The sequence below is a fragment of the Dipodomys ordii genome, unplaced genomic scaffold (assembly GCF_000151885.1).
Source record: "Dipodomys ordii isolate 6190 unplaced genomic scaffold, Dord_2.0 Scaffold104, whole genome shotgun sequence".
Lineage (NCBI taxonomy): Eukaryota > Metazoa > Chordata > Mammalia > Rodentia > Heteromyidae > Dipodomys > Dipodomys ordii.
In genome coordinates this window covers 5,676,664-5,699,799 of record NW_012267320.1, presented here as the reverse complement: position 1 = coordinate 5,699,799, position 23,136 = coordinate 5,676,664, and the positions used below count along the sequence as shown (strand labels likewise).

At 37.4% G+C, this 23,136-nt stretch overlaps 4 protein-coding genes across 4 annotated transcripts; 2 read left to right on the top strand and 2 right to left on the bottom strand.

Moving 5' to 3' along the window:
• Nucleotides 1–4,322: 4,322 nt before the first annotated feature.
• LOC105994040 (keratin-associated protein 13-1-like) lies at nucleotides 4,323–5,169 on the bottom strand. The gene is made up of 2 exons (XM_013027447.1): nucleotides 4,925–5,169; nucleotides 4,323–4,834 (listed from the first exon to the last, which is right to left on the bottom strand). The coding sequence occupies exons 1-2, from the start codon at nucleotides 5,167–5,169 to the stop codon at nucleotides 4,516–4,518; spliced, it is 564 nt and encodes a 187-aa protein (XP_012882901.1). The 3' UTR covers nucleotides 4,323–4,515.
• Nucleotides 5,170–11,692: 6,523 nt separating this feature from the next.
• LOC105994039 (keratin-associated protein 13-1-like) lies at nucleotides 11,693–12,460 on the top strand. Its single transcript, XM_013027446.1, has 2 exons — nucleotides 11,693–11,937; nucleotides 12,028–12,460. Exons 1-2 carry the CDS (start codon nucleotides 11,693–11,695, stop codon nucleotides 12,458–12,460), a joined length of 678 nt encoding a protein of 225 aa, XP_012882900.1.
• Nucleotides 12,461–18,343: 5,883 nt separating this feature from the next.
• LOC105994038 (keratin-associated protein 14-like) lies at nucleotides 18,344–18,868 on the bottom strand. Its single transcript, XM_013027445.1, has one exon. It carries the CDS (start codon nucleotides 18,866–18,868, stop codon nucleotides 18,344–18,346), a length of 525 nt encoding a protein of 174 aa, XP_012882899.1.
• A 3,214-nt stretch (nucleotides 18,869–22,082) lies between these two features.
• Nucleotides 22,083–22,553, top strand: LOC105994036 (keratin-associated protein 15-1). The gene has a single exon (XM_013027444.1). It carries the CDS (start codon nucleotides 22,083–22,085, stop codon nucleotides 22,551–22,553), a length of 471 nt encoding a protein of 156 aa, XP_012882898.1.
• The last annotated feature ends 583 nt before the right edge of the window (nucleotides 22,554–23,136 follow it).

The window sequence follows — 23,136 nt, the reverse complement described above, 5'->3', positions numbered from 1 at the left end:
GGATCAGGCTTCAAAGCTATCAGGGAGAAAGTTTATGAAGTCTCTTCTGAACATACAAAGAAGCATATCCATGGCATGGCACATAACTGCCATTCGACCTCTGGTGGGAAGTGAACAATTTTAATCCAGTCCAGTTTAGGGTACATAAGAGAGTCGACCTCAAAAATAAACAGAGGAAAAGAGCTAAAAGCTTGGCTTAAGCAGTAGTGTACCTGTCTTGACAGCAGAAAGCTCCAAGTTCAAACCAAAACAACAAATAATAACAGAACCTAACTTTACAACTCTAAATCCAGTATTAGGCAAAGCTTTTTGACAATTTCCGAAGACATTCAACATGCACAAATTCAGTAGTTCAAAAATATCATTCTTACTATTTTTCCCCTCAAAATTGAAATGCTTAAATTCACAAGACTAGAACAATCAATATTTTCTGGGGCTTTATTGATTCATTTAAATTTTTGAGGCACATTAGCCCATCAATAGGTGGAAGAACAAACACAATCGGATATATTGGCAAAAGGGAATCAGAGACAGCAAGAAAATGAATCAATTGCATACAACAATAGCAAACATTTCAATAATATCTCAAAGAAACTTGATGCAAAAGGGAAACACTACATTATTTCACTTTTATAAAGTTCTAGAAAATCAGATTATTCTATGGTGCTAAAAATTACTATAGGAAAAAGATTTATTGAAAAATAAAAGAGCAAAAGGAATGAATTGGTTAAGGGTGGGAACTGTTACCTATTTTCATGTGTGTATATCTGTCCAAATTCTGAAACTGTAGCTTTTAAAACACATCTACTTCACAATATATAAGTAGCAACTGATTTTTAAATATTCAGAAAAATTAACAAATCTGCCAACCCTTATACCACTGCATTAAATCACTAATTGTCTCCTTTAGCTTTTAGAAGAAAGTCTGCAACCACAAATTATACCTCTTAAGCCTTGCAGAGAATAGCAGTCTAATACTTTTGTGTCCTAATTTCAAATCACTTTTTTTCTTTTTCACTCAATGACTAACTAAAATGACTTTCAATTTCATAATGCACATCTCAAGACTTCTGGGCTAGGTATAGTCTTCTAAGCTCCTACTACAATTCTGCTACTTTACTTCTATCTCAAATGCAACACCTGTGGGTACTTCTCTGCTTTCAAGAATAAGTGAGATTCAGTGGGTGTATGTTATTTTAGTATCACAGACCTTTTAATTTACAGATCATAATTGCAAATATCTATTAATTAATATTGGCTTTCTCAATTAGACTCTCAAAGCTATTAGACTAGAGAAATGAAATACAGTCTCACACTTGAAAATATATTTAACAATGTATTCTACAGTTCACATTCTGGTTTGTGGTCAAAGTTCATAACTATGTTTGGAAAAGGTGAATGCAAGTTGTATGAGTACCACTTCTCAAAATTTTTGGACTAGAAGTATTTTGGAATTTTTCAGACTTTGGCATACATACATATACATAATTACAATATATTGGAAAAATGGTCGGGATCTACATATGAAATTTATTTTTGTTTCATACAAATTCCACTCACATCCTAATATAGTTTTATGCAATAATTTTGATTCAACTGTGTCTCAACTGACTCACTACATTAGTTCAGGTGTGGAATTTTCCACATGTGGTTGTGGGTTAGCATCAGAACATTCAGATCTAGGATATTCAGAATCGGTAACAAAGAATATATTTTAAATGTCTTTGGAGAAAGATCTACTGTCAAAAACCAAAAAAATAAAGTTGGAACAAGAGAATGGGAAGGACCAGGCTGCTCTCTCTATGTAGTATTGAGGCTTAAGAAGTAGAAATATTGAAATCAAATGACTACTAATGATTCATTGAAGAAATTCTTGGAAAACATATTACTAGGATTCTTAGAAACCCCACGTGAAAAGCAGTTGGCAAGTGGGTAATTGGGCACTGGAGGTTGGGGTGGGGGAGAGTTATAGGATTATAATTGTGTGGAAATAAGGTGGGACTGACTTCAAAATTGAAAGGTCCCAAAGTACTAAACTGTACCTAACTGTCAGAATAGAGAGAGGATAAAATCTATATGTTAGGATATTTACATATTTACATTGGTAGAACTATTAACATAAAGGTGTTACTGAAGCCACTTAGTTTGATCTAATTTATTAGGGCAGTTATAGGAAGCTAAGCCATTGTGAATGTTCTCCAAGTTACAATGGAGTTACATCCTTACAAATACACTGTATGCTTAAAAGTATCATCTTTAAAAAAAAATAAGACAGGTAACACATCTAATCTATTATATACAAGAGTATTCCAGCTTGACAAAGGACCAAAAATTTAAAATTATTATCCACATATACAAACATCATAATGAAACCTCTTAGTATGTGTAAGTAGCAAATGCTGGTAGGAAATTTTGCATTGGAAGAAGAGTTTCTATGACATGTGTATCCCATTCCTGAAAGGAATCACTTCCACATTGAACCAGCTAAGATTGGGAACAAGGCAAAGGGTATTTCTGAACCCCTCAAATATTCCCATGTATCTGAAATCTGGAGACAACACCAAACAAAACTCCACTTGTCCACAAAACTGTAACTGTTCCTTATGGAAGTCCTGTGTTTACTTATGATTCGGGATGTGAAACGTGGCCATTGCGTTAGGACACAGGATATCAGCACAGGAATAACTTGAACCATTAGGATTTTAAAGATCAATGAAATTATACCAATAACGAAATTACTGTTTTCTAATGTCATTTTGTAGGGAAATCACTGAATATGTTCCCCAATTTCTTTTGATTGTTCTTTTGCTTTTTCTTGTACAGCAGTTCCTCTGAATTGCTTAAATATGATGGGTAAAAACAGATGGAGAGGACAGAGGACAGGAAGAGATGAGGGAAGAAAAGAATTAAGAGAGAATATCCCAGCTGAACAGAAGGAATAAAAGTGTTAAACTGGTTTTAAACAGAGCGCTGTAGTAACTTGCTGTGTAGTATTTTAAAATGCTATTAAAGTCTTCCGTTTCAATTTCTGCTACTGCAGAAGTAATTCCATGAAATTCAGTGAGCTCTCTGGGTTCTTTTATAGTTCATATTTTATTACTTAATAGACAAAGAGGAAGCCAACATGATGAGATGACTATGATATTCTTATAAGATTAGCTTTTATCCAGTGTCTAATATTTTATGTCCAATTTGAGAGAAAGCTTGAAGATCTTATAAAGAATAGAAAATATATAAGCTGGGCACCAGTGGCTCATGCCTATAATCCAAGCTATTTAGGAAGCTGAGGATTTCAGTTCAAAGCCAGCTCAGGCAGAAAAGTCTGTGGGATTCTTATTTCCAATTAATCACAAAATGGAGCTTTGGCTCAAGTGGTAGAGCACTGTCCTTGAGCAAAAATATGCTCGGAGACAGTGCCCAGGCCTTGAGTTCAAGCCCCAGGTCCGGCACACACACACACAAGAATAGGAAGTATATTTGAATATCATTTGTCATATCTGAATATTATATTGCCATTTCAGACTATCTTTTCCTAAGAAATACTGTTGTTTTGACCTAATGATACCTTTCTCTAATACTTGACTGTAAAATAGATATATGGTATAATAAATACCATCTATTCATTCTTATTTCAAGATAAAAGTACAAAATTTACTTTTCATGGTAAGTAAGGGTTTTGATTATTTCAGGTAGGTTTAGTTCTTTGGTGGTCCTAGAAGCTAGGCATGGCTTTGTACTTCTTAGCCTTATTTTTTCCAGTCTAAAAATATGCTTTTTCCTATACATATAATCTGTATAAACTGGCAACATAAACTGGAGAATTCATATGAAACAAATTACTACTGTACAGTGAGTTCCTAAACCATATAGAGACTCATTTCTGAAAATTCATACCAACCCATTAGTCTTCTATTTTAATATCCTTATGCTTTGACCTCATTATATATATATATATGCATATACATTTATTTTCATACTACCAAAATTGCTGATACAGTCTATACTCGAGAAGCATGACATTCATTAACTGATCAGAGCTATTACATTTTCTTTGATATTTGATTAAAAAGAAAAATTAAACCTAAACACTCTGAGCACTTAGGAAACTCCAGCTTAGAAAAGCAAAAATACTCAAAGACAAACCAAAGTTTGCGCCTATACTCAACACTCTGACTATTCCAAAGTTCATAATCCAAATCAATAACATAACAATCCTAATGGATAGTCAATAGGTTACCAGTAAAAATAAAATAAAAGCAAAAACACATTTAAGCTTCAGAATAAGTTTATTAAAGAACATTATTTTTCATTACAATTTGGAGAAGAAATGCCAAAAGTATCTTTTATGCCAGCAAGACAATTTACAGTTACTTAGTTTTGTAATTTGAAGTATCAAATTTGAAAGACAGAAAGGAAATAGGGTTCATAGGAATATTAGAACGCTTCTCAATTCATAGGTAATCTTACTGTTGAATCTTGGTTTCTCTAAATATGTTAAGCCAATCCACAGATCATTCAGTAGAAACCAGATCTAGAGAAAGGCTGGAAACAAGAAGAATGGAAAGACCTAGAAGGAAAAGCAGTAGGGTAACAGAATCTAGACCCATAACTCAGAGAAGGGAAGCCATAGACTCCATAACCCAGGGATCCGAAGCCGCTGGCACCACAGCAGCTTCCAGATGTATAGAATGGGGCATAGGAGCGTCTCCACCCATACCCCAGCGAGCAGGAGCTTCTAGATCCGTACCCTAGCGGGTGGCAAGCATTGGACCCAAAGCCCAGAGATCCAGAGTAAGTTGTGCGGCAGGGACCGCAGAACGTAGACACTCTGGGGCTGTAGCAGGTTCTCTGGAAGGGCCTGGACTCCACACAGGAACTCTGGCAAGGACTGGACTCCACACAGGAACTCTGGAAGGGCCTTGACTCCACACAGGAATTCTGGCAGGGACTGGACACCACACAGGAACTCTGGCAGCCCGTGGGTTCGCCACAGGTGTCCTGACAGCCACCATGGAGAGAAGAGGCCAGCTGGCAGGATCCCGGAGCGCAGAGGTCAGTGCTGTAGACCAGGTTGCTGGGGAAGGCAGAGCCACAGGAGGACCTGGACCGTGACAGGCAGCCCTGAACGGAGCTGGAGGAGAAGTTTCCAGAGCAGCGGCTGTAGGACATGTTGAGAAGGTGAGGTGAGTTCTGCTGTGGGTTCAGCTGAGAGGAGTGTGAGTTTGAGTGTCCTGCTCTGGACAGGAGCCTTTATATCGTCTGAGATGTAGGTGTGGTGGCCGTTCAGGGTCATCCCTGGCATGCTAGTGCCTCCTTATTTACAATGCATAACTCTGTAATCTGTCTGTAATTTTATTTGAATAGTTTTCCTATATATTTATGGGTGCTATAATTTGGTGGTTACAGACAAAGCCAATAAATGACTCCTACGTCTGAAATGCTGTGACTGTTTTATACTAATGGTATTCCATCCAAAGAATCCCCTTCCTCTTCCTCCTGACAAACCAATTTCATTTATGTCATAGGATGTCATGGGAAAATCCTTATCTCCAAATGACACAGAATGAAGTAAAGTTATCTTTCTTCTTGTCAATGGATTTGAAAGCCCATTATGTCTTTCATGAGAAACCTACTAAAGTGAAGTTCTCATCACCAACCTCTCTCATTTTCCAAAATGATCATACACAGAATACATGTCCTTATTCATTTTGTCTTGCATCCAATATGGAGAGGTAAGTATGAGCCAAGACCAACTGAATGACATTGGTGTCTAGACACCTTACTTGGTGCAGTGTTGACAGTGATGGATAGAACTGGGATAGTCTTAGAGATGATTAATTTGGGCACTGGTAAAGATGCTCACACAGGACATAAAAAGAGAATGGATTTCTGATTCAGCGTGGGGCCACTGGCCCTATTGGATAGCCAAACATGAGGCAACCCAGAAAATTCACTTCTCACGCCTTAAGCCACAGGAAGCCTCATTGACTTAAAGCCTACAGGTGTGGTCTCAAACCCAGCTCTGCACTTTAGCAGGAAGCTTGCTTTTATGGATTGCTCCCATTAATCACTGAACACCAGGCAAACACATTGAATCCTCAAATCCTTTAAAGGCCAACTTGGACTTGAATTTCCCTATTGGACTTAAGATATTTTTAGTCCATATAGTTGTTGCACACTCTCTTCTCTCTTCTTCTTATTCATTGTAAGCAGAGATGGTAGTGGGAGAAGGGTGGATGAATGAAAAAAAGAACAGAGAACAAATTCAGTGTAAAGGAAGTAGGGGGTGGAGTCTAAGGGAAGTGAACACATACAATACGGAGAATAATGGAAGACTTTACCCTGATCAGGTGAACTGTGTTTACCCAACACAGAGTTGGAATATTTTCAACCTTTTGAAGTTCAGAAATTTCATTTCATTTTAAAAAAGAATTCAGTAGGTCTTAGATATACTGAATCTTTTATAGACGTTTTGTATAAATCAACTATTCAGTTGATGTTCACAGAAAGAGAAAATTTATTGTGCATTATTGGGTAGATAGCAAAGAATTCAGTATGATAGTGTGTCATTTGAGAATGGGCATTTAATAATAATTTCTCACATTCTCAGAAAACTGTTGGTAGGCAATTGCCTACCAACAGTCATTGTTTACATGTCATAATATGTTCTTCACTAAAATGGTTTTAACATGACTAGGGAAGATAATGTAGTGAGACCACCACCATACATAATTATTGGCTAAACCATCATTATGAAGAACATGATGATTATCTAAGTCTAGCTTTGTGATGTGCATTATATTCATCCTATAATTCAGATTCTATTTTCTTATGCTTGTTTATATTTGAGTGTTACTTTCCTTCTGTATTTTAATACAATAATATATACTTCATATGTAAAAAGTTAGAATTTCTCTTGGTTTCTGTGAGGCTACTTAAATAAAGATCATTTTAATGCAACCATGACTTGATATAATTTAAACCTGGGCTTCCAGCCTTATAAGAGTCTATTAGAATTGAATTTTACAGCTAGGAGTTGTTTCTTTAAGGTCCAGAATATTTCCCAGGGCCCCAACTCTTTCGTAGGCTGAGAATATTAATTTTGTTCCTCTAGTCCTACTAGTTTGTGAAATTTCTCTAAAGTCCCTTAATCAAAATCCAAAAGCAGCATCTAAATTTAAAGGGACCACCCACCACCCTAGGGGAAAACACATTGCTTTTGACTTTGTGGCTCTTGTAAGAGCTCTGTGATTATACAAGGCTCTGATATTTCTCTGAAGGATGGGTGTGCATGTGTGTGCATGTTTATAGATACAAACATAAACATAAAATTATCTATATATGCATACACACACCACACACAGAGATAAACATAAATAATGTACATAGATAGCTGATTCATATAAAAATATGTGTTTATATATAAACACACATTGCAAGTATTTTCTCCTGCATTTCACTTTTCAGAAGGGAAATGTTTCAATATTTTAAGCAATTTGCGATAGGTAGTTTTTTTTATAGGTTTGAAAGATTTGTATCTTTTCAAAATAAATAGAGTGACAAAGATGAAGGGTTCCATTAAAAACTAGTTATATTAACTTAACCTGTATCTGCTGATAAGAAATCTCAGCAAACTCACATGGAGGCACAAACGGGTGTCCAGGCTGTGTCTCCAACCCTGTCCATCATTTCGCACCATATACATCTGCTTCCTACTGTATTGCAATTTGCTTTAGACTCACCACGTCTTTTCATTCAATTTTATCCTTCCAGTTCCTATCTCATTTCCTCCCCTCTGTACTGTATCTACACTGTTCAAAGGAACATCCTACCCCAGGGTCAATGGCAACTGTCACCACCCTGCTGGTATCTCCTCGGTAATCATCTGCACAGCCTGATAACTAGAACATTCTACCTAAGGATGTTTTAGCTTCTCCTAAACATGATATACCCCTGTAAGGAATTCTCCTGTAATTGAGCCCTAGTTACATGGTGAGGCCTTTCTTACTAATACACTGTCTCTTGAACATCTTCATTTCCTGGCATGTTTTCCTTCTCCCTCTACATATTCATCGGGATTACCTCCTAAATAAACAGCTCTTTATTCAACCCAGGTTTTCAACTTTTTTTGACAAAAGACACAGATGCCTCATTAGCATGTTTCTTGGGGAATCTCAATGTGCCTTTACCTCCTATAATTTTATAAAGTAATTCTTAGGGGAAAATAACAAAGATCTAACTGGGAGAAATGAATGGGCTTTAGTGTTAGAGAAAGTACATGAAACTCAAACAGAAAACAAACACAAGTCTAGCCATGACACTTTTGCAGGAAGAATGTTTTTGTTTGTGCTTTTTAAAAATATAGGTTTTTAGTTATTATTAAGCTGTTGTATCAGAAGGGTTGTTATTCATGGCAGACAATAAGTACATTTCTCTTTGGACAATATCACCCCTTCCTTTGCTTTCCCCTAGTTTCCTCACTCTCATCTCCGACTGCAGGTTGCATGGTTCATTATCCACATAGTCTATACTGAATACCATGACCTTGTCTGTTCACCCCTCCTCCTCCCTTCCTGTGCTCCCCTTTGGTTCCCCCAAAAGACAAAAAAATCAAAACAAAAAAAAAAAACAAACACTACCACCACCACCAAAAAAAATTTTAAAAAACACACCCTTCCTTTCTTGGAATTCATTTTGTTAAATAGTATTTTAAATATTCATTGGAGTTGTGCCTTTGTGTTCCTCCCCTTGGAGTACCTCCTTTTAGTCTGATTGCTTGTGTGTGTGTGTGCCTAGAGTCCCGTATAGGTTACCATGCCAACTGGTATTTTAGATCAGGCTTCCATAAATGAAAGTAAACATGTGCCATCTCTCTATATATTTTTTACTTTAAAACATTAAGTAGTTTTACAAAGGGGTTGTAATTCAAGTCACATTGTATGTATAGTGCATCTAGATCAAGGTCACCCCTTCCCAGCATTCTCCCCTGTCTTTTCCAATCCCATCCATACCCTCAAGTTACATAATTTTTGACAAGATGGAGTTCAGATATTTTGAATATTGGCTACTAAAAGAATATATTTTCTAGCTAATAAATATCATAATACAGTCAATTAAGGGAAGTAGTCAATTAAGATAGTAAGTACTGGCTTTTGTTTGTTGAGGTGCTATCCTAAATGAATGATAAAAAAGCAAAATCTCCAGCTTGTAAATGACAAGTTGGTAATTTGGGCAAGTGGGTGATTACCCAAAGCTGTAATTTTCAACCACAGATGAGGTTCTGTCAGAAACAAAGCTCACAAATCAAAAGAAAAATTGTCTACAGCCTACTAGTGGAAAATACAATGGAATTATCAGAAGTCTCTGCATGAACAGCCTCGAGTCATAAATTTCATGTGAAATATCTCGATTTTTCATTGATGAATAATTCAGCTAAAAATAATGATAGAGATCAGTTTTATCCTGAACAAATAATATAGCCTCTGAGATGAATTTTAGAGCCTTTACAGATTCTTCTCAAACAGATCACCCCTTGATGCGGGCAGGATTGTAGGAGTTTAGAGGCAAGGCAAGGGGAGAATATTTCTTTTCCTATTAACTGGCTCAGAAAAAGGGCTTCCTGTGAGGAAGCAGAGTGCCTGAAGAAAAATTCACACAATTCTTCAGCTGTGCCTTGCAAACTCATGTTCCCTATTTAAATCTTCAGTATTTGTTTTCAGGATTACCTTACAATTATGTTTGAAATAACAAACAAAACCAAAATGTGAAAGGGATCATATCTAGAGGACTGATCTTCATATTTTACCTCATTGCAGAGATACAACAGAGTAGAACATAGAGTCTGCTCTTTGGAGAACAGAAAATAAAGGACCCATAGAATAGTTATTTGAATTGTGTGCATTTATTTCTTCCCTCACTTTCTTCCTTTTAGAAAATCTACATCTCAAAAGGTCGTGGGCATTTGTAGCATTACTATTATAAGTTGATTAGATTTTAGTAGAAAACAAAATAAAAACCGTGGGTATATACATCATTTGAGAGCAGAATCTAACTAAAGAAACAAGTGGTTATCCTCAGAAAATAAGGTAATCCTAACAAAATTATTTTTCCATTTGAACCTAAAGTTTTTTTTTTGCCAAAGACACACCAACAAACCAACCATCAGTAAAAGGTTATAAACTGAAGAAGAAAAACCTGCAGTAGAAGAGAGAACAGGAGAGAGAGGAACTTCATATTTGGGCAGGAAAATGTTGGGTGGTACCTGGCAAAAGAAGTGGCCAAAGGTCAATGAAAGCATCAAAGTATCAAAAGCTTCACACACTTGGAGTGGATACAAATCCTATGTTGTTATATAGATGGATTATAAAGGAAGAATATAATAAAGTTCCCAAATATGCTAATTTTGAAGAGTTTTGCTTATAAACACATTGGAAGGAAACAAATCATCATTTAAGAATGCAATGCATACTATGTTGAATTGAATTCCTCTTGAGATTTATTTAAAGATAACTTTAAAATGATTTCAGAGCTGGGGCAGTGGCTCATGTCTATAATGCTAGCTATTCAGGAAGCTGAGATGTGAGGATTAAGAATTGAAGCCAGCTTGGACTGGAAAGTTTATGAAACTCTTATACCAATTAATCATCAAAAAGTCAGAAGTGGAGCTATAGCTCATGTGGTAGAGTATTAGCCTTGAGCACAACAGCTCAGGGACAAAGCCCAGGCCCTGAGTTTAAGTCCTGAGACTGGCATCAAGTAAATAAATAAATTAAATAAATAAATGGAGAGAAGGAAGGAAGGAAAGAACGAAGGAACAAAGGGAGGGAAGGCAGAGGGAGGGAGGGAGGGAGAGAGAAAGCAAGGCAGGTCAATCAAAAACAAATACGAGTTTTGCCTTTATTAAATATTTGGCTCTTGCTTGTCTCTGGATTTGTCTAGGTTTGTTTTCTGTGGTAGGTCGTGTTCCAAATGAGTCCTTATGCTGCTACCTTGTCTTTTAAGTACATCTCATGGTCTCTTTCAGTTTCTAGTAATCTCCATCTTAGCCTCTGTGTTTTATCTCTTTTTGGTCTTTCTTCATTGAACATGAGACACACTGTATAATTGTGGTACTTGATATAATAGTTTTCTGTGAGTACCATCATCAATCACCTCATAGTAATTGAGGAGAAGGAGAATGGATGGTGATAGAAACTGGGAGGATGATGTTTATACAGGCCCCCATCCAGGTGGAAACCCATCCAGTATGCCAGAAGAAAATTAATGTGTTCTGATTCTCCAGTTCTAGGAGAAAAATCACTCGTGAACAAAGCCTGATGTAAATACAAAGGAGGAGCAGGCAGGAAATATCAGAGGGATTGGAAGGGCTTCTATAGCGTGATGGGATAGACATTAATATTAAATCCCCATGGCATTTCTAACATAGGAGTAGTCCACTGGATTTTGCTGCAACAACAAAATCATAGTGCTCATAAATACATTACTCAGGAACCTATTAACCTGCAACTTCAGCTCTGGCAAGATGACAGAGTTATGCATTGTAAATAAGGAGGCACCAGCATGCCAGGGATGACCCTGAACGGCCACCACACCTACATCTCAGACGATATAAAGGCTCCTGTCCAGAGCAGGACACTCAAACTCACACTCCTCTCAGCTGAACCCACAGCAGAACTCACCTCACCTTCTCAACATGTCCTACAGCCGCTGCTCTGGAAACTTCTCCTCCAGCTCCGTTCAGGGCTGCCTGTCACGGTCCAGGTCCTCCTGTGGCTCTGCCTTCCCCAGCAACCTGGTCTACAGCACTGACCTCTGCGCTCCGGGATCCTGCCAGCTGGCCTCTTCTCTCCATGGTGGCTGTCAGGACACCTGTGGCGAGCCCATGGGCTGCCAGAGTTCTTGTGTGGTGTCCAGTCCCTGCCAGAGTTCCTGTGTGGAGTCCAGGCCCTTCCAGAGTTCCTGTGTGGAGTCCAGTCCTTTCCAGAGTTCCTGTGTGGAGTCCAGGCCCTTCCAGAGGACCTGCTACAGCCCCAGAGTGTCTACGTTCTGCGGTCCCTGCCGCACAACTTACTCTGGATCTCTGGGCTTTGGGTCCAATGCTTGCCACCCGCTAGGGTACGGATCTAGAAGCTCCTGCTCGCTGGGGTATGGGTGGAGACGCTCCTATGCCCCATTCTATACATCTGGAAGCTACTACCCACAGGGTTGTGGTTCCAGCGGCTTCGGATCTAGAAGCTCCTGCTCGCTGGGGTATGGGTGGAGACGCTCCTATGCCCCATTCTATACATCCGGAAGCTGCTACCCACAGGGCTGTGGTTCCAGCGGCTATGGAGTCTACGGTTTCCCTTCCCTGAGTTATGGGTCTAGATTCTGCTACCCACCCTACTTGGCCTCTAGAATGTCCCAGGGTTATAGTTACAGACCAACCTGTGGCTCTGGCTTCTATGAATTTACTTGTTAAATATCTCTGCGCTTATGACTGCTGACCTACCCCGTGCCGCCATTGATTTCTTTGGCACTTCTGGGCCACTATGCTCGCATTCTTCCATGGAAAGCTTCTTTCCTCAGCTTCTAGCTGACTTTGAAATTAATGAGTAACCCTACATTGCACCTTAATCTCTGTACTGTATACACTTTGATTTTCATCCAAGAGCTGTTGAAATGAGAATTTAATCTAATAAATTTATGCAATCTGGTACCTAAATATGATGTTCATATTATTGTTCCTGCATGTAGATTTTGTCTTCAAGGACTAGAGAAATTTTAGTAAACCTCTCTAATGGGCATTGACCATAATCTGACATTGGGTATCGTGTTTATTGGAAGTAGTAAGTTCTTCCCAGAGCATCCTTTGGTCTGCCACTTCAGTACAACAATGCTAAGGGTTGCATAGAACTGAGGACACAAGTGATTTTCTTCATGGAATGTAAGAAATGAAGATATAAACTAGAAAAGGCACTAAGTAATATGATGAGATCGACACTCACACAAAACCTGTTCTCAGTCTCCTATTTCGCCAAGAGCAAAATGAGCCCAAGGAACTCTCAGGACACTTTGCCTTTTGTGGGTTGGTACAAATGCCAGGTCTCTAAGGTATTCCAATACCTCTTCTGCCAAGGTGTAAGGAAAATCCCAGCAATCTTAAGTGAGCCTAATTGGTTTCAATAGATTTGTGTAACCTCTAAATGCTTCTCTAAGGCTTAATGTCAATTAAGCTAGCAGCAGCATCTGAGAAAGAATATACAAACACTTTTTTGTATTAGTCCCAGTCTGCATCTCAAAGGATTTTACAATGAGCAACTGGGACTCAACCTTTCCAGGATGTTTTAGGAACACAGAATGACTTGGAGTTATTCTCCTCAAGATCTGGACAAAGGGAAAAGTGGTGAGTTTGTTCCTGTGTTCCAATGTTTGAACAATTCTAAATATATGTTTTCTCAAAATCTAGTAGAAAGCACTAACAGTACAAGGGAAGAATGATAGTGAACGCTTTCAGTTTTCCAAGTGTGAACCTTTGAGATGGCCAGATACAAAGAAATTCTGCCTATTCATAGGAAAGATGCTGTTTGTGCAATGCTGTTTGAAGCGTAAATGCACGTGTTTTCTATAGCTACACCTAGGATGCTCATCAAGACTATGGGATACAGTAATACAAGGTACAAACTCTTCATTACACACTTGAAAATCCCTGGAAGATGCCAAAGACTATATACTATAAATCTTTTCATATATGAGATAAAGCTAGCCTCTCTTCTTTCTCTAACACCTCCATTTGTAGATAAAGACCTACCAGAAAGTAAGTTTAAATGAATGTTTAAATATGAAGACTTTGTGAATAGCCACAGTCTTTTGTCTGTCTACTCTTGTGGAAATTACTTAATCTGAGTATATTTAATATTCTACTAGATCAATTTCTTTAGCCACATGAGGAATACTAAACAAACTTGTTCAATATTTATGCTGTTACACAAATAATTGATTGAAAAACATTTGGTGGCAGCTCAGGAGAAAATTATTAGAAACTTTTAGTGCTGTGCTAAAGTTGATGTCATTAATTGTGTGTGTGTCAGTACTGTGGCTTAAACTCAGAGCCTCTTATTCTTGCCAATTTACACAGCTGGTGCTCTACCATTTGAACCACACCTCCAATCCAGCATTTTGTTGGTTCATTGTACATCGAGGCTTACAGAAGTCTCTGCCTGTAATTGATTTAACCTTAAATCCAAGTAGCTAGGATTCCTTTGAATTATTAATTTTAATGGACCTTTTTAATGTAATTTAGTTTATACAGATGTAGGAGTCAAGATGATCGATATCACATTCCCCTTTCAATCATATTTAACAATATCAACAAAAAAGTAAAAGTGTGAATTGCTTGTGACATCTCATTAATATTCTAAACTGGATTGAAGAGAGATTGAAGGAGAGCAGTGAATCAAAGTGAAGTGATAGAGCAGTCTTTGAATAAAGTAGTATAATACAGTACTACTACTTGTATAATAAGAAGTAATTTTTTTAAAATTGAGATATTGGCATGAAAGAATATATAATCCAAAAAAGAAAATTTATTGCATAGGCTTGGTTAGATAAAATAATGCCAACAATGAATCAGAAATAACAAATTCCAGAATTCAGAGATAATACAACAGTAATTGACAAAGACAAAGCAAATATTTCTAATATAAGAGTGAATATAGATGATCATTGTTCCCATTTTAAAATTTCCACTTTATAGCTTAATTGGAAATAATACTCACTCATGTTATTAGCACAATCACAAATACATTTTTATGAGATTCTTAATTATTGTCCTTACCATTATGCTATTCGTAACCAAAATCTGTGACTTTTATGGTTCCTGAGACAGCAAATAACTATCATCAAAGATGAACTCTTAATGAATATATATTGGCAATATCAAAGGGATGATGTGAAGCCAGGTTCAGGTGGCTTAGGTCTGTAATGTTAGCAGAGATCTGTAGGACTGGATTTTAAAAAATACAGCAGGCAGAAAAGTCCACATGATTCTACCTTCACAATAGCCAGCCAAAAGCAGGGTTGGAGGTGCAACATATATGTAGAGCACCAGCCTAGCAAGCCTGAAGCCCCATGTTCAAACTCAAGCTCAACCAAAGGAGGTTGGAAGGAAAGATGTGAACCTACCATAGCTTCATTTGGATTTTTGTACTGAATGAGGAAATGAGATCATTGAAGTTCATTTTATTTTATTTTATTTTACCCTTAGTGATTTTTATTCCTCAGCTAATAGAAGGGAATATCACTAGATATGGTATTTATACTTTCACAAGAAAACAGTATGTAGCATGAGTCAAATCATTTCAGAGTCAAACTAGTATACAGAAACATAATTTGCAAGTCCGATTGTTCAGTAATCACCTCATAAGTAGTCTTTTTTAATTGTTTACCATCACTTGAAGACTTAAGTAATATCATGTTCTTAACTTTTTGCGTGATGAATTATGTCACATATGTTCATGTTGGATAATAAATATCATCAGTTATGCACTCACAATGAATTTGCTTTAGTAGTATAAACTAAGTACACAACTGTGGGCATTAAAAAGTTTTGTGCCTCTTTAAAATGTTTTACATAGGGTGTTATAATAAATCAATCAGATAAATAGTTGTGATTTTTAAAAGTACAATATATCCAAAACCACTATAGTAAGAGAATTTAGATTATTTGTACACTCCAAGACCATATGATCAATTTAATGCACTTAACTTCAAGTACCGCTAACCAGCAATTTTCAAAAATTCCCACTACCACCACCTACTGGTGGCTCATGAATATTGATTCAGGGGTAAAGCAATACAGAGCTAATTGACAACAAAAGATCTACTCTCAACTTGAGTCTTTATTTAAATGTGTCGATTTTTGTGTAAATTGTATTTTAATGCAATTTATCTCCCCAGTGACCCCTCTGCATGCTGTTTTTGAATAAAAAATGACAGCTCAATTTTGTTTAGAAAGGGTGATCTTTTTAATATTCTTTCCAATTTAACAATAGATTTAAACTGTTCATTATATATTTATCTTGTGCTCAACTAGATTAATCTGTGATTGAAATAAAGTGAAAGTCTCCAAAAATCAATCATTTATGCCAGTTAATGTTTTATATTATTAATAAAATTTTTAATAATTATGCATTAAAATTATTCTAAAATTCTGTTTCCATTTACAAATAGCAGTGGGTGTTGAGACGAAAAATATAAACCAAAATATATGGTGACCCTGTTGCTAAGCAACTAAATCATCTGTACCTTTTATAATATTATCCTTGTCATAGAGATAAAAATTTGGAAAATACTTGATGATTCAAGAATAACCAACTGTTGATATTTAGCTGAAATCCACAAGAGAATATTCATATTGTTTGAGAAGATGTTTTCTTTCAAATAAGTGCTATTAACCAAACAACCAGGAAAACAGAAAAAAATGGATACTTTATCAAATTTATAGAATCGATTATGTGGAAAATACGTGGGCTGCTTGTTAATAAATGTTGGCATGTGTTAGTAATTTTACTTAGAAATCTACATTAAGGAAAGTAAAGCTATGGGAACAAAACACCTCACCACATATAAAACACTAATACCTTCCTTCTGGTCATATTTGTCATAAAACTTATATATATATACACACACACACACACATATATATATATATATATATATATATATATATAGTTTTTTTTTAAATTTTGACCAGGGCTTGAACTTAGGGTCTGGGCATTGTCCCTAAGCTTTTGTGCTCAAGGCTAGTACTCTACCACTTTGAATGAAAGGTGCACTTCTGGCTTCTTTACTGTGTATATGGTTAATTGTAGATAAGAATATCACGGACATTCCTGCCCAGACTGGGTTTGAACCATGCTCCTCAGATCTCAGCCTCCTGAGTAACTATGATTACAGGCATGAGCCACCTGTGCCTGGCTTATAAGAATAAATTTGTTCCTAAATTATATAAATAGTTTAATAATCCATGCAAATTGTTACCATTTCAAAAAATATTAAATATTGTAACTACATATAACACAAATCACAGTCATGAGTTTGTGGTTTTAAAAAGTGTGTAACCTCAATGGAATTCTACGCCTCCATCAGAAAGAATGACATTGCCCCAGTTATTAGGAAATGGAAAGACTTGGAAAAAATTATATTAAGTGAAGTAAGCCAGGCCCAAAGAAACATAGGTCCCATGGTTTCCCTTATTTGCAATATCTAGTATATGTATGAGTCAAGCAGAAAAGGTCAGATAATGTGATGTTTGGAAAATGAACCCTTAGATATGTATTTTAATGTTTTTTTCTTTCATGCATTTGTTTCTAACGCATTTACAAGATTATTTCTTTGTTGATTTGTATGTCCCTCCCCCACAGTATAACCCCTGCTTTCACTGTATTTGATGTCGGTATAATTTGTGGAGAAGATGGGAAAAACAAGTCATTTAAGGATACAGGTGGACCTGTTGCAACAATGAGAAGTACAAGTTGTCATGTCAAAAACGAACTTTATAATTTTGGTTGGGGGGGGAGGATTTGGGGGGCAGGGGGGAGGCTGGGAAGGGATGGGAAGGGTAAACAAAGTAGGAGGCTGCAATGCTTGATAATAAATGTACTCATTATCTTGCCCATGTAATTGTAACCCCTCTGTACAGTATGTTCACAAAAAATTAAAATTAAAAAAGTATGTAACCTTTATTCTATCATATGATAAATCAGGCAAGCAAATTGTATATGTAAACATGGAAGTTGAAAACATGTTTCAACTATTTAAAGTTGAAAGGACTTTTTGTCATTCTTGTTGTTTTGAGGGGGTGTTGTGCATGTCCTGGGGCTTGCACTTAAGTTCTAGGCTGCTTCAAACTTCAACCTTCAGATTTCATCCCCTCCCCCCACGCCCAGTAGCTAAGATTACAGACATGAGCCACCAGCACCTTACTGGAATATTTTAAGTATAAATACAGAAAAGATAAACGCAGCCTGATATTTAGAATTCATTTTGAAGAGAAAAATTAAAAGTAAATGAATAAATGATATTAAAGAAATATTAAAGTGGAAAGTCATATAAATATTTTATTTAAACATATAACATTTTCACTTTGCAAAACTTAAGACAGACCAGAAGAGACATTAGGAATTAATGAGGCTTCAATAATTGCATGTCCATATCATGAGCAGAAAACAGTTTGGCCTCTTTTTCAGTTACTTTTATTCAATAGGGTTCCAATGTCTAGACTAAGAACAGAAGAGCTCAAACGTAAGTTAGATCTTAAGATAGAAGCTGCCAAGTAGACAGATCGGATTTCTCCAATACAGGATTAGTAGAAGCCAGATCCACAGGCTGGTTGGTAAGACACAGACTGGCAGCTTTTAGTAGAGAAGTAAGTGGGGCGGCTTTTAGTAGAGAAGTAGGTGGGGCGGTAGAAGTTGGGTCTGTAATAGAGGGATGAGAAAGATTGGGGACCACAGTCCACGGTTTGGAAACCACGGTTCCCAAAGCCCAGAGAGGGAGAGCCAAGGCCAAAAGTCTGACGCCCCTTGGTATCAAAGCCCAGGGACCCTGTGCAAGCTGTCTGGTAGGGTCTGTAGCATGTGGAGATCTTGGGGCGCCACCAGCTCCTCTGAAAGGGCCCGGAGGGCACGCAGGTAGACTGGAAGTCGGTGGGCTCCTGGAAGGTCTCCTGACAATCGCTGTAGCTCAGCTGGTTGGTGAAAGGCGATTGGAGGTCAGTGCTGTAAAGCCAGTTTTGGGGATGGGAAGATCCGCAGGAGGAGACTGGGTACTGCAGGTAACCTCCAAAGGAGCAAGATGAGAAGTTTCTGGAACAGCCGTTGTAGGCCATGCTGAAAGGAGACCGGACCTGCGAGGAAGATGTTCTGAGCCCGAATGTCGCCCGTGGCACTGTGTGGAGCATTTATATACCTTTATCACTGTGGGCTGTGTCATCCCTGAGCTCAGGAAAACGCGTTGCTGCTTGTAACTGCACGGAAAGGGCCTTCGTCGTCATCATGCAATGCTAATTTTTGTGGTTTTTCCAGCTGGAAAGCACAGGAGTGCATGTGGCCTGAGGATTCAGAGGTTGCTGTGGTCTCTTCAAAGCTATTATTCATCTTCCCTCTGCAAAGGTCACCCTGGAAGTCGCTTCTGAGGTCGTCAGTGTCTGGGCTGCGAGAAGCCGTCTTAATTAAAAATAATTGATTCCCTCTTTCACAATCTGCCATCTGGCTAGCAAAGTTGTTCACTGATGTCTTCATAGTCATTTCTTTTCAACAAAAGCAAGCATTGATAATTACCGCGAAGGGGCAAGCTTGCTTTTGATGATGCGCCATCCCAAAGCCGCAGAAGTGATCTGCAAGGAACCTAGGGTATTGCTTTCGAATTGGACCTCAATTTGAATGGCTTTAGGGAAATATGAACTGAGGGATTCCTGCTCAAAGCTGAATGCAGACCACTGAGATTGAGTCTTAGCTTTTCTTTGGCCCCGATGTGTGTTTAAACACTCTGTGAACTAAACCCCATAAATGGCCAAATACCATTTGGACATGATCACTTATCCAGCTAAGATGCAGAAGAAGCATTAAAAGTAAGAACAAAGCATGTGGAAAATATGTTTAATATATTTCCATTTGTCAGCAGAGTCCATATTCCCCACTGAAAGAATTCCTCAGGATCTAGGAATTGTTCTTTCCTAAAGAAAGCCTTCAAATGGAATGTTCTCGAAATGTTGAGCTGAAGAAGCTGGCAAAAGGTTCTTCTGTCACCCCAGAAAGTAACATGTGGCTTTGATTTAACTTGTGCTTGGATGTTTCTGAAAAGTATTACAAAATTTCTAAAGCAGGGGTCATACTATTTTTTGTCCTGTGATTTGTGTTTCACTCTGTGTAAGACCTTGTATAATGAAGAATGATAGGTTGAGATTTTTCCTCCTGTGCTCACATAATCTTCACTATGCTCATTTCACTGAAAAAAATGTTTTTTTTCCATTTCTGAACCAAAGTGTTTGGATGAGAGAACATTATTTGTTGAAAGGGACAATACTGATCAAGATGCATTATATTCATAAACAGCTTTGTTAAATGGCAACTCCTTTGTGCAAGTACTTGAAGACAATAAAATTTAAAGAAAAGGAGGAATGCTATTATTTTTTGAGAAAAGAATGTTCAAAATTGTTTTGATGTCTGAGTTCAAGGAATATCTTTTTCCAATAAAATGGCTAATATGGTAAAAGAAGAGATAAAAACAATTTAACAAATTCAATTTTGTTGAGTTAAATATTTATGCAGATATTTTCTTGTTCAATATTTTATTAAAAAATAAAACACGTGCTAGGAACTGCTAGAAAGAGCTTAAGGAATAACAATTGTTTATTTTGGAAATAGAGAGCAATATATGAAATGTAAAGAAGAAAACGTGATTGGAAGTTGATTTGTCAACTCCCAAGTTCAGATTCATAAAGTCTCCCCTGAGACTTTATGGTTCCCCAATCTTCCACAAGATTAGAATCCCAGTTGCAAAAATCCTGATTGGATGACCCTAGAACGTTCCGCTTGAAAGCCTCAGAGCCACGAAAGAGAATTGTTTTAGACTTTTCCTACTACTTCCACTCAGTAAGTCACAATGTTCATAGAATGAATCTCAACATATATTCATTGTATTATTTTACTAGTTGTGAAGATGGATATTTAAGTTTTTATCCATCCCTTTCGCTCAGCCATTTCTTGTGCTGTATTTCCAGTTAGCCCAGCAGCATGGGAATGCTACTTCTTCTAGGAGGAATTTATTTGTCACCTGATGGCTATACTGCATTGTTCTTGTCTCTTTTGATACCCGTCCTAATCTGTATTTCAGTGGAGCAGTGGATTCTTTGACTCTCTGATCCCGCTGTGAAGTCTGTATGATAAATGCCTTCCACATTTCTTGCTTTTCTTAATCCTATGTTGTAAAAGGCCCACTTTCTAAGAGGACATAAAGCGATGGAATAAAGTCACTCATGTTATCTATAGTGCTTGCTATTTTATTCTTGTTAGTATCAATGTAATAAAATGACTCCAACTTTGTAAGCATGAAAAAGGTTTTGATAATCAAACTTATTCGTTAATGAATCAAGAAGCAAGTCAAGAGGCAAGTTGAAAGGCTCAATGGTAGAATACGTTTCTTCTTATTGTGCATAATGCCCTGAAATCAATCACCAGCATCTCCAAAAGTAGAGAATGGAAGAGAAAGAAAGAGATTGAGAGAAAAGAAAGAACCAAGCAAAAAAGTAAGAAAGCATAAAAGAAAGACAGAAAGAAAGAAGAAAGGTCAAGAAAATTCAGAAGTGATTCCCTGGCTTAATTTTATAATATACTCTTCTTAGCATGCCTACAAATCATGAACCTTCATATTCAAGAACTTTACATACTCTTATCCACAACAACATGACAACTTGGACCACAAGAACATTTATGTTCCATAGTAAAATTTTTAATTTAAATAAAATTTATTTCCATAATTGTGCTATACTCAAATTAATTGATTTCTTATTTATTGTTCTTACCAAGTAAGGGTCATTACAGACTTTCTTCTCTCATAAGGTCCTCAAGATTTAGAAGAAGGGATCTATTATGGCAATCTCTTTTTTCTCTTCTCTCTCAATTGTATTCTTTTACTTAGAACATTATCATTGTTTTCCAGCTTTACCAATGTTGTTCATTTGACCTATTATCCTGAAGGTCAGCATGAATGAAGCACCCATCTTAGAGACATAATGACGCTGATTTTCATTCTACTCAAGGTACATGAATGAGAAATTTGCATTTTTGTTTCATGAACAATTGCTTTACAAAAAACAAAAAAGCCTAATGAAATTCCTTCACTTAGAAGTCTTCATTCATAAAGAAGAGCTTTGAAGGTTAAATTATTTCATTTTTACTGGAGCCTAATTAGGCATTCTTTTAAAATGGTCACATGCTACTTACTACAGCCACATCTGGGCTATATAAGAAGCCAGAGCAGACAGCAGCATTCATACTCCAGCTCCTCACTGCAACTCGACTGGAAACCCAACTCCTGACAACATGTCTTACGCCTGCAACTCCGGAAACTTCTCCTCCCAGTCCGCTGGCGCTTACCTGAGATGCCCAGGGTCCAACTGTAACTCCTTCTACCCCAGCAATATAATCTACGCCCAGAGACCCCAGCAGCTGGGCTCCTCCTTCTTTGGTGGCCAACAAGAGAGCTTCTCCGACCCCACTGACTTCGAGACCTCAGGGGTGGACGCCACCTCCTGCTTCCGCCCCAAGAACTTCATCTTCTCCAGGCCCTGCCATACACCTTACGCTGGATCTTTCGGATGCGGCAACTCTGGCTTTGGATCTTCTGGATATTGCAACTCCGGCTTTGGATCTTTTGGCTATGGAAACGCTGGATTCCAGTCTCTTGGATGTGGTTCCAGCTACTCCCGCCCCACATTCTTCTCTTCGAAGAGCTACCAGTCGTCTTACTACCAGCCAACCTGTGGCTCTCGCTTTTTCGGATCAACTTACTAGACGTAACCATCCTCTCGTGATTTCTTTGGCACCTTCAGAAACTTGAACCTTCTGTGATAAGTTGGCCATATGCGGATCACGGTTTTAGAAGTAAATGATGGTCTTCGAGGGACTAAGAAATTGGCCTATGAACTTTTCTCCTTCTGATGTGAGATTTAGCTTCAATTTCCATTCTTATTCTCCTGCTTAGAGTCATTTCTAGTGCCTTCTTTTTAAAACTTCTCTCATTATGTTCCTAGAATTCTTTTACTCGTGTTTCAAATAAACTTTTCTCTCCAGCATGAATTCTGGTATTCTGCTTGTTTTTTAAAAATACAGTGTATGTATCGCATACAATCCAGGACAGGTTGTCTTCAAGTTGTCTCTTCCTATTTCATATATGCCATAAATTAATTTTGTTAGACAAAAAAATAAGGACTTCAAAAAATTCAAATATATGACATAATACATGACATATCTCTAAGAGATTTATTTGCCTTTGTGAGTACATTGGTTCATAATATCACTTCAGAAATTTTGTTATTAGGAGAATAGTCACCAAAAAAGTATTTATTGGGCCTTTATTCTATGGAGGATTTGTACT